Source organism: Siniperca chuatsi, linkage group LG24 (assembly GCF_020085105.1).
Source record: "Siniperca chuatsi isolate FFG_IHB_CAS linkage group LG24, ASM2008510v1, whole genome shotgun sequence".
Classification (NCBI taxonomy): Eukaryota; Metazoa; Chordata; class Actinopteri; order Centrarchiformes; family Sinipercidae; genus Siniperca; species Siniperca chuatsi.
The window spans coordinates 9,956,126-9,973,643 of NC_058065.1; the positions used below are offsets into that span (position 1 = coordinate 9,956,126).

The 17,518-nt window shown below is 42.3% G+C and overlaps 1 protein-coding gene across 8 annotated transcripts in view; it reads right to left on the reverse strand.

Moving 5' to 3' along the window:
* pard3ba (par-3 family cell polarity regulator beta a) overlaps positions 1-17,518 on the reverse strand; it is a 153,419-nt gene that overhangs the window by 1,807 nt on the left and 134,094 nt on the right. For all 8 annotated transcript variants that reach the window (XM_044187794.1, XM_044187788.1, XM_044187789.1 and 5 more), the window contains one exon: positions 12,998-13,074. In XM_044187794.1, the coding sequence (XP_044043729.1) occupies positions 12,998-13,074 (77 nt within the window). The remainder of the gene's footprint in view (positions 1-12,997; positions 13,075-17,518) is intronic.

A 17,518-nucleotide genomic window follows, 5' to 3' on the forward strand; every position in this document is an offset into this window, starting at 1 on the left:
TATGAGGTTGTGTGTGTGTGTGTGTGTGTGTGTGTGTGTGTGTGTGTGTGTTTAGCTTGTGTGTGTAGGAATGTGTGTGTGTGTCTGCAGTAACGAGGCAGCCAGCTGGAAGTCTACGGTTCCCTCCCACTAGCTCTGGGTGATTAGGGACTAAACCCCTGGGTAAGGCGACACGCGGGCTTCGGGGAGACGGAAGGAAAGAGAGAGAGACACTGAGAAAGAGAGGGGACTAGAGAGAAAGTGAGAGAGGGGAAGAGAAAAGGGAGGGCTCATCACCTTTCATAGGCCCATTCAAATGTTTTCCATCTTATGTGCTGTTTCCAGTGCTGAGTGATACACAAGTTTAGCTAGAGCAAGTAAGCAAATCTAAAAGTCAGGTCTTCATCGGCCTAGCTGTAAGGGAAACTCTCCTATTTTTAAAAGTGGTGATCTGCAACAGCCCTGTCAACATCATAAATGATAACTTTTGGCATTACATTACTCACTACTCACACAAACTTAGACAAACCTTTTCTGTTCATTCATTAAAACTTTTTTCCACCTTTAGCATAAACCACATCACTAACTCTTTTCTGCCATACACAGCAGGATGTTAAAGGGCATATTCAAACCAAATGCACACACCTCAAGGGTCTGTGCTAGTGTGTTTGTTGCTGCAGGTTACCGGTGAGAAGATGAAATGCCGGTATGAAACAAGGAGTCCAGTTTGAAGGTTTATCAGAAACAAAGACACAACAAAGTTAGTTACTCTGCTGTTTGTCAGGTAAATTAGTACAATATTCTACTTGTTTATATGCACAAACTGGTGTTTGACCACAGCAATGTGTTCCTGGCTCACGCTGCACTGTGCTGTGGCAAACTTTGACACAGGATCAACTATTTTGGGCCAGATGAGCCTGCAATTCGTTGTTTTTGTTTTTTTAAAATCTGGTTGCTGCAAAATCCGCTTTTATTTTTGTTTGTCAGGCAAAGTGCTCATTGATCAACAGCAATTACCCTGTAAGGCTAATGTTCATCTGTTGCCCCTTGCCAAATGTTAAAGTTCCCTTCCAGACACATTTTAAAACATGTAAATATACTCTGCTATGATTAATATTGTTTAACATGGTTATCCCACATAAAAATTAAAAACCAGGGTTGAAAGCACATCTACTCTTCCTCCCTCATTGAGCAATTCTGGATCTCTGAATGCCCCGCCCACCACCGCTGCATGTAAGGTTGACCGGTGCCGGTGAGAGCGTGGATGTGGGTGAGAGACATACATCCATGGTGAGAGAGCGATGCGCGTCAAGATGGCTAGAGTTAAAGGAAACATTGGACCGATTTGGCCGTACTTGTTTGAGCCTCAATCAGACCGAGAGTGTCCTCATGGATTGGTGGCACATTTGAACATTTGGACTGACAGCACAAATGTGAATCTGTTCAGTGGTGGAAACCAACTTATTTATACTTATAGAGGCTACTTGGTGTCAGATGCACATTTTTTGATGAAGTGCTATTGTTGGTCTTAGCCTAAACAGCAAATGTTAAAGCTATGTTAAATGGCTACAGTTCAAATCACTATTATACTATATCAATCAGCAACAAAGGGCAACAGATTTAAACAGATTAAGACATTTACTTCTTATACTTCTGTTGCTTGCTACTTATACAGAAGCTTTGAGCTTAGCCTCTCCCTTGTTCCGCAATCATATCCCTGCGTCTCCTCTGTCCAGTCCCTTGAGTCGAGCTCAGCACCTGTTGACTGGCCAATTAGAATGACTCACTCACCACAGATTAGGTCGCACACAGCTTGGGTGTGTGTGTGTGTGTGTGTCTGTGCTTGTGCATAAGCAGACTTCCCTTGAGGATATTCATGGACTGTGGTGGGGTGGATTTCTTTATGTGTGTGTGTGTATTCCAGATATGACTGAGTGTGTTTTCTGTGGGCTCGGAGGGCTGACCACCCAAACAGAGCGGTGGGACAGGATACACAGGTGGTCCAAAGAATGAACAGCACTGCCTTGTCAGTCAGCAGAGCAGGAAAGACACACACACACCCACACACACACATATGCACATGCATTGCCAAGGCTTGAGATTAGGAAGAAAAGAGGAATGAAGGGAAGAAGCATGAAAAGAACCAAAAAGAACAAAATAAGAGGAATCTGAGAGGTAGAAAGAGGAGAGAGAGAGAGATTTCATCTGAAATTTAGATGTGAGGAGAAGCAGATCTGGAGGGAGTCTGGGTAAAAAGAATATATTCCTCCATGTAACGCTTGCTGAGGAGTTGCGAGGCAGGAGTGGAAAGTGCTAGAGAGAGAAAGAGGCACGAAGGTCAACCTCCCCATTAATCCAGATTAAATGGTGAAGACCACCTGGGGAGGCAAAGAGAAAGAAAGAAGGATGGAGTGATATAGGGATAGAGGAGGGGGAACACCTGGGTGCTCAACCTGACTCAGGGCCACCCAAACAGACAGGAACCTCCGCCGGCTTCCCCTTTCTTCTCTCATCATTCTCCTTATTTTCCCCCCTGCTGCAATCTTCAATTTCCACATCTTTTCCACTTGAATATTCATCTTCTTCTCCTTCTCCATCACCTATGTGACCTCTCTCCTTAATATCTGTTCATCACTTCCTTATGCACTCTTTTATATAAATGCCTGTCATGTTTGCACCTCTTCTTTTCCTCCCTACTCATCTACACCGCTATTTTTAGTTTCTCCAGGGCAAAGCAGTGATATGAGCAACAATAAATTCATGTGTGGAGTAATCCTTTGACAATATAGTAACCTGTGCAGAAAATGTAAGGATGCAAATTGCAGGAAAAACAACGTCCATTACTGTAACTTTTGGCTATACAATCACTGATAGATTCATCTGTTTTAATTAATTAACAAACGTTCATGTAGTGTCATGGTACATAGGGTCTGGATGACCTTTGACCCTGGCATGACATGGCCTAGTAGCCCAGGACAAGTAGCTGTGTATGAATTGCCTTTTGTGTGCTCATATGGGAGTATTTCTTCAGGGAGGAGCGTCTGACAGTTTAAATGTGTTTGCAGGAGGAGCAGAAGGGAAGTGAGTATCTTAAGTTTGTAAGTCATTTTACCTCCAGATTTAAAATGTGTAATATCTGATATTATGGTAAAAACATTGTATAAAAGCAAACATTGGGAAAGTTCTGAGATATTGTGGTTGATAGCATGTCTGCCTACAACCATATGAGAGTATGCATTTCTGTGTGTGTGTGTCCAGCCAAGCAGCTGGGGGATTAGGGGGTCGACAGGCCTCAGCGACCTTCAGGGACTTTATCATCCCTGGGTCACACAGCTGGCTTCAGCCTGGTTGGGAGATGGAGGGAAGTGAATGTGTTTAGTCTGTGCGTCTGTGGTCCTTTGCTAACCTGAAAAGTCCTCAAACCATGTCATATGTCCGCAACATTTGAATTTTACATGAAGTAGGATTTAATTTAGCGGATCCAAATGAAACATTTCCAGTATGTGTGTGCCTCAGTAAGAGAGCGAGCCAGAGGAAAAGTGCATGGTTGCGTTTGTATATTCTAAGTGTCAGAATGAGATCTCTTGTTTACTTGTTAACTTACATAACTTCATAACTAAGTTTGTGTGCGATGTCCCATATGAATTTGGAAAAGAGAGGAAGAGTGAGTAGGAGAAAGAAATACTAACATAGAAGGAACAAAACACCTAAAAAACAGTAACTAAATGAAGGTGAAACAGAAAGACAAAAAGAGAGGCCAGTGAAGAGAAAGAATGAAAAATGCATTGCAGTTCCCTCTAAGTATTAACATACATGTACGTCTGGCACTAAAAACATAACAAGTGAGTTACAGTTTCCCGAGGATAGGGTGTTTTTCCTCCAGAGCTGTTGCTTTTGACTTACAAAAAACATGCCAAACATGGCAGATTCTTGCCAGAATAAAATCGTCAGTGATGACAATTAAAGGAGCTCCGCCAGTACTGCTAATCCAGCTTGAAAAGAGCTTATGACAACAAGACACATGCAGACTAGCTGAGTTTTCATTCAACTGTCAAGCGAGTTTTATGCACACTTTTGAAATGTCACAATATAAAATAAAATAAAAAATTCGAAAGGAAATTTTGATTTAGATAGTTTCCATGAGCGATGCTGAAACAAATACATAGGTTTGAATGAATGTTAAAAAAGGAAAATGGAAAGTCTTTCAAGAATGAATTAGTACTTGGTAGGTTGTTATTTTTCTCAGTGTTATTTATTATTTAATGACTCAGACATGGGAGTGACAGTAGTTGACATTACTAGGAAGAGGTAATTTACAGATAACATTCCACAAAGTGCAAAGCCAGTTTTGATCTGTTTTGCAATGAAACTGAGCCATTTGTCTACATGATTATTCACTAGCAAATGCATTTCCATCCGTATTAAATTATTTCTTTATGAAAATGTATGAAACCTTGTGGGATATAGCCGAAATGTTACAGATTTTTCCTATTTACCTCTGCTCTTTAAATTTGAGGCATTCATGATTTGAAAAAAATATATATAAATAAATAAAAAATTCAGCACAGAAAATGGAGACAGTGTAAAGAAAAGGAGAGGCAGACAGAAAAAAAAAGGAGTTCCTGCGTTGAAAAAGACGAGCCATGTTTAGCAGGAGACAGGCAGAGAGACAGATGTAGAAGCTTGTCTGTCCCTCTGAGGTCTATATAGAGCAGCAATGCAGGGTGTGATGTGAACCACAGGGACCAACTAGAGTGGAAAGCTGTAATGACACGCCGTGTAATACATCTGACTCACACTTCGAGAACATCAGCACCATATACCACACTCCCAACCACCCTCTGAGAGAGTGCGTGTGTGTGTGTGTGTTGAAAGCAAATGACAGACTGAATATTACAACCATATTTATATGCATGTGAATGTGTGTTGGGAGTGTATATGATTACATACTCAACAGTGAAAGAAACATGTGTGAGTGTGTATGTCCATCTGGGACTGTGAGAGTATATGTTGCCATTTAGACATAGCTTCCGCCTTATGACAGTGAAGAATTTGTGTGTATGGTGGTAGCATGGGGAATGGGGGGTTTGTCCTGCACCTGCCCCTAGGAAACGGAAGGCGGAAATTAGTAGCGCCCCTCCTAACTCCCAATTCCTTATTAGACCCCTGCACTCACCATCCTGGGCCCCCAAATACCCCTGGTCCTAAACAGCTGGAAAACAACCATGTGTCTCTGTCAGACTTACACACAAACACACACAGATTTAAGTTCCTGTATGGCGTACACATAGACAGCTAATATAAATCTATTATATATATTACAGAGAAGAGCAGGAAGAACTATAAATAAGATGGATTCAAGGAAACATACTGTTTATGAAGTTAAGGCACAGTTAGTTAAATTAAAAACTCTGCCAGTTATCTGTAAAGCCAGAAACAGATGTCTGAAAATCTGCAGTGGTTGTTTGAGTTAAGATGTCATAAATCAGCATTCATGTTAAAGTTGGTGTTAAAGCAAAAGGGTGTTAAAAGCATTGGCAGAACAACTCTGTCTTAGTTACTTTTCTGTGCTACTTATTTGCGCTGGAAACAAACTCTTAAATAGAGAGAAAAAATAAACAATTAAATGAAACAAAGCACCAATTTGGAGCTTTGGGGGCAGCTAATTGCACTCTACTGTATATATTATTCTTTATTTACTATTACTTACCTGCTCTGCCTTATGTTTAAAGTTTAACGATGTGTGTATGTATGTTTGTCTTCTATTGTTCACACGCATACATAAAAAATTTGTGCAAATGCTGAGACGTTTAACTGCACTGCTCTAAATTACATTTGCACATTAAATGTATTAATGTTCTGATTGCAAAGATGAAGAGAACATACAGATGCATATGTAAACACATCTGCCAGTTATGCGCTCACCTGTTAGTCAACTGACGCGTCACAGACATGCATTGCATGCAAAATACATTAATTGCTTGGCAAAAAACAGCTGCTGCACCTCAATGCCAAACACTCCCACGCACAGACATACATATGCATGTCCACACACACTGGGTAAAATGTTTAATGTGTCATAATTTGCAGCGGTACCACACAGTAAAGTAGCGTGACATGCATTTACCGTATTCAATCTGTGGTTTAAGGTAGTGAAACCACTGTCCATGGTTTCTAGATAATAAGTTGTGTTGTTGCTAGAACCAAAACATTCCCTCTGGTGGTGGTAATCAATTCACGTAAAACTTGTTTATTTAAAAGATGTACTACAGTATATTTAGCAAGTTGATATATTCATTAGTGTATGAGGCATTCTCCAGATTCTCCAAATTCATCCTTGTCCGAGCCCTGCACACATACACACACACACACACACACAAAGTCATAGTGCTAATGGTGCTGTACTAGGTGAGTGCTACAGACACAGAGCAGGCCTGGCTGGCTTTCACGGCATAGGAAACCATTAGCCACTCTGGCCCTGGCCGCCGAGGCAGCTCTGCTAATCAAACCAGGCTATGACAACAACAGCAGTGGAAATTGGCTCTCACCTAGACGTGCCTCATCTAAATGGGCCCATGTTTACACTGTCTGCTACTATATACTGAGCAATGACAAGGAATGTGTACAGTATCAGTGGCAGGTAGCAGTGGGTCCGACTGCAAAGCGTGAGCTTTCGGTTAGAAATGAGAAAGTGAGGAGAGATGGGAGGCACTAGAGCAAACAACCTGTGTGTAAACTAAGAATAGGCACTCTCTCATAAAGCTCATAGGAACATTTAATGACTCATTCATCATTTTAGTGATGTCATGCTTTAGACGACTATCAATAACCATTTATTCTGCAATATTCTATTTCATTTTATTCAAATGGTTTGCACTACATTTAAGACATTCAACTGCTGCTCTTATCCACAGTGAATTACAATGACTGCAAGAGTACAAAAAAAAATGACGACCAAAAGTACATGCAGCCATTACTAAGGAGGTCAAAGGTCAGATGTACTTCTTGGACAGTATTCCAAGAAGGAGAGCAATCATGTAATAGAGACGTGCTGGGGAAAAGCAGTAATGACAGAAACAGATGGGATTTCTTTTTCACTAAAAGCAGAAACTTTTAGGCTCTCCACAACTCATATTCAATTTCTCAGATTCAACGCAGTTCAAACTAAGTTCAGCGTAGGCCTATTCTATTCTATTCTGTGCAAAGAAGAGAGCATTTGAATTCATAGTGACGTCTCTTCCACAGAGCTGCCCGTCCATCTGTATTTGCGGACTGAATGTCATGCAGACTCGTACATGACAGTCTTTGTATTTCTCACTGAGCTCACGAAGAGCGCCGAGGCCTCAAAGTGTATATCTTTTGTTTTATTTATAAAGCGGTGATTTCATTTTCCCATACACAGACCTGAGAGACTGTGGGAGAAAGGGATGGAGAGGAAGAGGAAGACAGAGAGCGAGACGAGATACAAAGAGACGTAAGAGAGATTTAAACCGAAGCGACACAAAAATGCCGACAAAAGGATTGATGGAATCAGGGGAAAATGCACAGAACAGAAATAGAGAAGTTATTGTAAACAGGTAGAGCCACTGGTGCCTCAGCTGTGCATGTGACAGAGCTGGCTAAAGCCCATTCATTTCCTACTGCTGATTCCATTACATTTTCCTGTGTCTGAGCACAAACAACGTTAGCTGGACAAACACTGCTCCCTCTGCACACGCCCGTTCCTTCATAAAGGGCCCGCAAATAAGAAAAGGGTCAGGGCAACTCTTGGGAAATCAAACAAAATAATCCGCACATTGCTACAGATGCTCTTGGGTTGCTTATTTAACAATAAAATAGGGGGTCACATCACCTTTTAAACCAATCACATAGGGTCCTGGAAAGACATTACCAGCTGTTATGGGGCAAATGTAGAAAAAGTATTCATACTCTGAGCTCTCCGGGACCCGAGAAATTAAATGAGTTACGGAGACAATAACTATAACTGAGTTGGGTGAGTTTAAAATGAGTCATTCGACAGCTGGACAGCAGCAGGTGGGGAAACAGTTGATCACTTATGAAACTGTGAGAAGCAGGATTGGGTTTTAATAAAGATGGGGCGAGTGCAGCAAAAATATGATTTCTCCACTGACCTTGAAAAAGCCATCCAAATTCATTGAGAGCTCCAAACTACAGGCCCTGCAATATTACTGTGCTAAAATAATAACAAACCTTTGTAATAAATACAACCATGCGAGGTAGGAGTGAAATTTTGGGAGCTTATTTCCAGTTGACAAAATCAGACAGTCGAGCATTAATGAGGGAATATGAGCATTTTAGAAGGGTTTTTCATTTTTAATATTCCTCTCATCTTTCCTTATTTATTCATCCTATTCTAATCAACAGATTGCTTTCACTCAGAGGGGGGCAGAGTCATTTATTCTTTCCTATTCTGTGTTGCTAGGTGTGTCCAGTCTGGACGTGGCTCATTAGGGCCTGAGCTGACACAGCCAGGGTGAGAGGTTCATGTGCTGAGACATGGTGGAGAAAACCAAGTGGCTGTAAGTCTGGGAAGTGCACGTAAGTGTGTGTGCACTTTTCAGGAAGGTCAGATAAGAGTCCTTAAGGGACACTTTCCCACATAACAGAGGATACTCAACATGCTGAGGACAATCAAGATGTTGCCCTCTGTTTTTTAAGGAGGGGCAGAGAGCGCTTGATGAGTACTGAGCATTCAGTCAGTCCTCAAACAATGAACCTGAGAGGCTTCTTCGAATGACTGACTGCAAACATATGCAAAAAGATGTGTGTACTAGAGATCTTCAGGAATCCAAAATGTTGGACCTGATCCAAACTGACCTGTGAAAAACAAACCCAAACTGCTGTAAATAAATGAATTAATGCTTTGAGCTAAATGCAAATGTTGTCATTCTAACATGCTGAAAGAGACATTATTAACATGCTGATGTTTAGCAGGTATTCTGTTTATCAAATCCATCATCTTAGTTTAGCCTGTTAGTAAGGTAACATTTGATAATTAGCACTAAACACAAAGTACAGTTGTGGATGATGGGAACGTTATTAGTTTTGCAGGTATTTGACTTAATATTTTGACTTGATCAATGGCTCTAGAGGAAAAGTGAAGGGATCACCAAGGGTATTACAACTCATTCTGTGGGGAATCATTAATGTCTGAACCAAATTTCATGGCCACCCAACCAATGGTTGTTGGGATATTTTAGTCTGCAAACCGACAGACCAACATTGCTATCCTTGGAGCCACACCGCTAGCGTGGCTGGCTAAAAAAGAAACCAGATCCAAAAGAGATCCAAAGACAGTCAGACCCAGTCCGAAATAGACCCCGAGTACTATTAGACCTAATCGGTCGAACCACACAGACCCAAACAGAACGGGACGCCAACACTGCCAGCGGAATGATGTGCTATGAATTAACGAGCAGCCACGTTTTCCCTGTGCTCCACAGTTCACACTCATTTTTTCACCATGTGATCAGAGCCGATAGTGATCTGCTCGGATCCACTTAGATATTAGACATATATTAGACTGATTTAGACACGGTCTGACTTGGTTCCTGTGGTCTTGGAACCGAATGGACCTGTGAAGACCTTTACCACTCACACAGACACACCTTGTGTCCTACTCAGTGGGTCATCTCCATTGTCCAGATGTGACAGGGGCTTCATGAGGCCAGTATGGTCCCCTGGTTGGAGCCCTGTGCTCTCTGGCCATCGGCTGCACATTAATCAGCCAATTATCAGCCCTGGCCAGCAACGTTGCTGCGCCAACCCGGCCCCCTAATCCAATCACCTTGGGGGAGTGGGTCAGGGGGTGCTCTGATTGGATAACCCGAGGCTGGGTCGCCGCGCCCATGACCTGCTGCTTTGAATTGGTAATGATGTTAATATTCTCCATATGGCCATGTGCGTGCGTGCGTGTGCATTTGTGTGTGTCCACAAGCACAGAGCCTATCCGCAGGCTGAGCTGCACCCCAGCGTTAATGGCCAATGGAGAGGGAGGTAAGAGCCAAAGTAGGACTATCACCCTCCCTGGGGCAAACCTCTCGACGCTGCCACTTCCAGCCCTCTTTCCAAATCCTCTTCCCCAGACTTCAGCTTCTCTTGTTGGCTGCCATGCAGTAGCCCTCAGCACTAAGTCCCAGGCTGAGGTCCACTTTCTTTCCATCAGCCCTGCTACTTTGGCATCCACTCCTTCAGGTCCAAAGAAACTCTTGAACTGAGAGGTGATCTCAGTATACTGAACCCACAATTTGGACTGCAGGACTGTGATGAGAAATGTTTTCCGATACAGTGAAGGAAGTAAGTAGGTAACAGGGCAAACTCTGAATTGCAGTTCTGTCTTTGTTTTGACTGTAAGAAAATATATATATTTATATATATAAGAATATATGGTCTTCCTTAAAGCTTCAAAAAATCCAAAGCATTTCAACCAATGGGAGAAAAAAAAAGACCATACTTGTGTGCTTTCATTCAGAGAGCTATAATGCGCATGGACATGTTGACATTTAGCAACACAACACTGAAATTGAAATATTTAAATGTCTGCCTGAGCGCCTTGATTCTGTCTTGATTTCATCTCCATCCTTCGGACTCTTACCTCCCCTCTACTCTCTCTCCATATGCTCCCATCTGTGAGGTGCTTTGCTACATCTCCTGTCCATGCACACACACACACACACTCACCTCTTTCACTCCCAACCCTCCAGCTGCAGCCCCAGCCGGCTCCACACAAAGGCAGGCCAAATGTATGCTAATGAGAGCCAGGCCAATGGTGGAGCCGCACTCATTTTGAGAGGAAATGGCTTTCAATAATGGCGGCCCCCGGGGGGATTTTGCACAAAGTTCAGCTCCACTTTGAAAAATGCATTCAATTCACTGCTGTGTCTGCTCTCTCTTTCTCCTGTTTTTCCCCCTCAATGAAAAAAACAAGAAAAAAAAACCCCATTCCTGGAATATATTTGCGTCCCCTCCTCCTCTTGCCTCTGTATTTATGCTGGGGGGAGTCGAGGGAGTATTGGGGACTAAGGAGTCGTGATTTATCTTTACAGAAACATCAGAAACAAGAACACAAACATGTGAGTTTGAATAGTGTTCAAACTCTATCTGGCACTTTTCCTCTGCCTTTTGTTGCTCTTGCTCTTCCGCTGAGGCAAATGTCCCCCAGAAGCATGTTAACTGTACCATATGCATTTCAAACAGATGATATCCTATGGGTCTTGGGCCTAAAAATACATCAAAAGGAAAGAACAGTTAAATAACAATGAGAACATTTCTTTAGGTAATGAACATTATTTGAACCTGACTTGTTATCGTCACGCCTAATCATAAAAGCCAGCGAATAGGAGCGGCTACTACTTTATCACTTAAATAAAAATCAAATCAAAAACATTTGAGCTGTTATTATATATAATATATTCCAATATTTCAGCCAAAACCTGCTGTCGTCCTATGTAGTTTGTGGATAAATGTTCTTATTTGGAAAGGTGTTAATAAAAGCCTCAGTAAATTAATATGCTGAAATACACAGTTTAAGCAATAGAGCAACACTGGAAATGCAGCAGCGCTGCAACTAATGATTATTTTCATTATGAATTGATCCGTTGATTATTTTTTTGATTAATCCTTTTGTAAGATGTCAGAAAATAGAGAAAAATGCCAGTCACGATTTCCCAGAGTCCAAGTTGACATCTTCAACTCGCTCGTCTTGTCTGACCAAAAACCCTACAACCCAAAGAATTTCAATTACAATGGTATAAAACAAAGAAATACAGAAAAATTCATATTTCAGAATCTGGAACCAGAGAATATGTGGCATTTTTGCCTGATAAATTAATTAAATAATTACACAATTAATCGTTTTGTCTATAATTTGTCAAAAAAAAAAAAAAAGGTGACAAATGCACATCAATTATTTTCCAGAGCCCAAGGTGACGTCTTTCATTTCTACCAGTCTGAATGGCTCGGAAGGTTTTCAATTTCCTGGACTTGCTTCAATTCTATAATGGAGAAAGTTTCGATAAGTGGATGGCATGATCTCAGACTTCGTTTTACTGTACATAAGTACAGTTTGGACTGAGCTGTCAAAGATCCTCCAAGTCTCCCTCAGTCTGTCTGTCTCCATTTGGGTTTGTCTCCACGGTTACAGTTGGCTAATCTCTCAGTCCCTCTGCTGCTTGGTCATGTCCCCCCTTCTCTCTCCCAGATTCTCACTGTGTCTCGTCCCCCCTGAGCCAGTGCTGATGTCTGCGCTCCCTGGTGCCTGTCATATCAGGAGGGGCAATAACCCGTGAAATGACTGTTCTCTTTTTCTCACTCTCCTCCTTTCCATCCCGGTGTCCCCTCTTTTCCTCATTCTCCTCCTCTCACTTTCCTCGCACCACGCCACTACATGCTCCACTTAGCTGTTGGGCCGCGAACATCACAAAGATGGCATTTGCGCAGCATGTGCACGAGTCAGGTAATATTCTGGTGTGGTTGGACTGATGTATGTGTGCTGTAGCACTGCTGGGAAACACATATATGGAGAACAGAAGAGGTATGCGAGTGTACACATGTGCCTAATTTGACAAGAGTACGTTTAAACAAATAGAAGGAACATGTAGAGTTCCATTAAACCCACACTAGAGGTTATACATTCTTCATAAGAGCAAATCATCCTCCTGTGTGTGTGTGTGTGTGTGTGTGTGTGTGTGTGTGTGTGTGATGCTCATGCCTGTGCCCTGCTCTCCGGAGAACTGAACACTATTCCTGGGATGAGTACACACTCCCAAGGCAGACACTCCAGATTTAATTATAAGCTCCAAAGAGGATTAGTCCGTGCTGTGTATGTGTGTGTGTGTGTGTGTGCTTGTGTGAGTGGGGTAGACACAAAGGGAGGGAGTGGCAAGAAGTTATCCCTTCATTTCCTGCACTGAGGATTAAGAATCTCTCTCTCTCTCTCACACACACACACACACACACACACACACACACACACACACACACACACAAGTGGTCTCACCTGGGGTGTGTGTGGTACTGTGGGTCCACTTCTTCATGGCGATGCACAGGTCGAAATTCAGCTCCTCTGGGTGCCATCTGCGAGGAGACACAGGACAAGTAATGTAAGTATGTAGACCACAAAGGTCCAGGGTTCAGTCACTCAACAGTCAAAATTCCTTTGAGCAAGGCATACCTCCCTCACTGGAAGTCACTCAGGTAGAGATTTGATGAAAAGAAAATGTGTTTAACTGATTTTAGGCCTATTCAAGTGGCTAAACCTTGTGGACCCTACATGTCCGCAGGCTATATGTTTAACCTCAGTAATATTTCAGTCCTATGGAAATTGAACTCAGTGGATGCACATGTACAAGTATTTAAAGCATGAATGTGTTTGTGCGCAGACTTATGGTTTCAAACAAAACAAGAGAGGGAGAAATTATAGAATGCCCCACATGTGGTAACATAAACACATGTAACCACATGTAAGCACTGTGCCCCTCCGATGAACATGTGTGTGTACCGTTCATGCAAACACACCAGTCATATGAAAAAAATTACATTGAGAGTAGGTTTTGGGCAGAGGGTTGTTCATGCTCTCATCCACACACACCAGGAAGTGATTGATTAAAGCCACATCCACGCTCAGGCGGATAAACACTGGAAATGCTGTTTACGTATGAAAATGACTTGGGTACACAATAGCATTTTCAGGTCATTTTCTTTCCACACTGAAATGTCAAAGTAGTAGAAAACCAGCTAAATCTCTTCTTCTTCATTCTCTTTCTTTTGGCAAACAACTGAGGGTTAAAGGCATTGTGTGTGAGTAGGGGAGTCACAGCCAGTTTACTCAGCTTGGTCTCAGCAGGATGTACCTCTACTCTATTACTTACAGACGGGTGATAAATTAAAGGAAGAATCTGGATAAATGAGTGGAGAAACATAACAAATGCAGATCCCATACAGGGCATGAGAGCTCACTGAACTCATCAAATGAGTATGAAAATGATGGACCCAACTGAACACCTGTGGGAGATGACGTGTTAGCGCTCTCCACCACCATCATCAAAACACTAAATGGGGGAATAGCTTTTGGAATAATGGTGTTCATTAATCCAGTAAATTTCCAGAGACTTACATAGTGTTTTAGTAAGGTGTTGGTCCTCCGCAGGCCTCCAGAACAGCATTAACACTCCTTGACACATGCTCTCCTAACTTTCTTAGAGGGATGAAATGCTATCATCCTTTTTATGGTGCAAAAAGCACTGGCTTAGTGTGGATCGAAGGCTAATGTGTAGAGAAAAAGATGTGGTGTCAAATGGTCTAAGGTTACAACAACACAAGGGGGTTTAAACAAGCCATCCCTGAAGGCAAACGAAGAGGAAGGCAGAGGGTAGACAGAGAGGACAGAGCATACAGTTTCAATTATCTGTAATCTAGGTTCTGGGCTCTGAGTTTTCACATACAAACACAGGCTGTTTACTCAACGGACATTTCATCGGTCAAACACACCATAAACCACTGCAGCTTAACATCCACACACCAGAACGTTGGTCAAATACACAAACGTAGCCATATGTACAATAACTGACATGCACATGCGTACATAAACAAGCAATCACAGGTTTGGCAGACACATACATGGAAATCTAAAGAGGTAAACAGAGATACATTTGATCCAGGCTATCAAAGCGATACAACCCCGCAATCACCCACATACACAGAATTTCATATCACAAACACACACACTATAAAGAGTCTAAATGACTCCACGCAGGATCAGTCTATTGCTGTGTTTTGCATGTATGTATGAGATAAAACTCATTCTGCATGTCAATGCAGCAGCAGCGCATTACCAGATATCATTAGCATGTCTCTGTAATGTAGGGAGCTCTAATGTCTATGAATGGGAGCCAGGAAGTGAAAGCACATCAGAGCCAAGGCTGGGGCAAGGCTGCTGCTCCATCTACTAAAGTGGCTTTGTGCCTATGTGTGTGTGTGTGTATGTTAATATTGTGGTAGTCGGGGCAGGAGTGTGTGTCTTTGGGTGCAGGTTTAATATGATGTTGGAAGTGAATGCTCCATCTTTGGATGGCTGTGTGTGTGTTAGGTAGGGGACATTATGCAAAGAGATGCATAATGTGAGGTAAAGGGGGCATTAGTCTCAGCAAGAAGCTGGGACTCAGGTGGAAGACCTTCTGTGTGTGTGTGTGTGGCGATGTGTGTGTGTTGAACAAGGCATAATACATCTTCTGAGTATGAAGCGGGGGAGAGGAAAGGGAAGGAAAGAGGAAGAGAATGATGAGGAGGGGAGGAAATGTTTGGATAAAATGAGTGAAATTCTTTGTCCATTGATTGTATTAACATAATTGCCTCCAGCCATAGGTCTGGAAGATTCAGTTATTAACAAACACACACATACTCACACACACACACACACATTATGGATGTCTGTCATATGGATGCTTTTCATGCGGAAGCCCATTTCCCCAAATTAGACAGCTAGCTTTAGTGCCAGATGATGTTCCTTGAAATACTGCTGTGGCGTACACACACACACACTAGTTAACAAACACACAAAACTCAGTCTCACTATGGCAACTGGTAAAACAGCAATAGATTAGAGTAAAAATGTAGCAGTCAGACTTCTGAGGAGACGGTCAGTGAGCAAAGAGCCTTCACAGCTCCGGAGGTGGAGAGCTATGACATAGCTATGCTATGCTATTCCTTGCACGTCCTGCAAGTTCACGTCCTCATCCTGAACCTGGTGACATCATATACAGTACTGTATGTATCTGCAGTATATGTATGTGTGCCGTGTGGTTATCAGTGGAAAAGTTAATGTCTTGCGCAGACAGTAGCTGACAGAAAGCCAGATTCTCTCTGGACTCCATGCCAGACCACAATACATGCACATACACACACGATAGGGAATTTCCTATTTCTCATGAGTGTCATGTGGTAAAACTGGAAAGCTGAAAGACTTTGTTAATGTTGGAGTGCACTGCAGTTGTGTGTAATCTAAACCCAAACCTTACAATCAGCAGATCTTCAGACTGCTTTTAATACTTTCTCATCGGGGAAAACAAATGAGATTAAACATATCAGAACAATCTCTCTTATAAAGTGTAGAATTGTGTCGAGTCATTGCCGCAATTCACCAGCTGACAAACACTCTGACAGAATGCTTGGCGTGTGTGTGAGTGTGAATGAGCAGAAAGTCATTTTTCCATTTTTCCAAATTAGAAAGCCATGCCTTGACAGTGCCAGATGATACGCATTGGAACACACACACACACACACACACATACACACACACACACATATACACACCAATCAACTCTAGCAGCACAGCTGTCGCATTCATCACAAAGTATTGCCAGAGCTCAGGAAATGAATTTCTTGGAGCATTTTGGCTTTGCTGTAAATTAGTGATGCTCATATGTACAATAAACCTCAAATGAGAGTCCAAGTGCTTTGACACAATGCCTGAGCAGCGCTTTCATCCTATGATTGAGATGCTCAGATTTGCTTTTTCCAAACCGCTTTCCTCCGACGTCTCTTTTCAAACGGCATAATTTGCCTCCTGTATTGCTATCTATTCTTCCTTCCATCCATCCTTTTCTTCATCCCTCCATCCATCTCAGATGCTAATTAAGCATGTATCTCCGTTTGGAGCCTCTGCCTGGCACCCCACGCCCACCTCCTGTTGGTAACCTCACCCCCAAGCCCTGCATCCGACTGGCACGATGACGCGGAACCCGCCCGATATCCATCCTCCCGCCCTCCCTAAAAATCACTGTGATGAGATTCTGCTGACTGCTCCATGGGAGGAGAAGAAACAGATAAGACAGAGAGACAGAGAATTGAGCTGGCACAGGAGGGAAAACCGACAGAGAAGATTCTAAAGATGTTGCGCGTGCGTAGGTGGACGCAAAACAAAACAGAGCAGGAACTTGTGAGCCACAGTCTAACTACTGCTACCACTAGTTGTTGACAGTTGGAGTATGAACTTGAAAAGCCAAAATACAGAAAAACCACACCCATTTATATATGCAGACACTCACCCACATACAAGTCTGCATGTTTGCGTAATGCAACATGCTGTAAAAACACCTCCAGAGTTACTATATCTCCGTTGGAGGCTTTTAATTTCACCTTTTTGCAAGTTTGTTCAGAGAGACTTGAGTACAGAAGGTGTGTTTGGGTTTATATACATCACTTCAATGCATTCAAGGACATAATATAGTATATATAGGATGAGGAGTTTGGCTCTCTTTCATGTTGGAAAACAGCTGTTGCTTGCACAGATGAAGCATGCAACACTGCATTCAGTAGTTTCATAAATACAAAAAACTATTTAGACTGCATCAACTCTAAGCTGGCTAAATCTGAAAACGCACACATTTTGTCTCTGTTTTGACCCTCAGTCCACACTAAGCCGGCGTTTTTGTGAACACTCATTTTAAATGGCAATTACAGGTAATCAATCGATACAGGTGTCATTAGGCTGTATTTAAAATATGTAACTTTTTAAAACAAT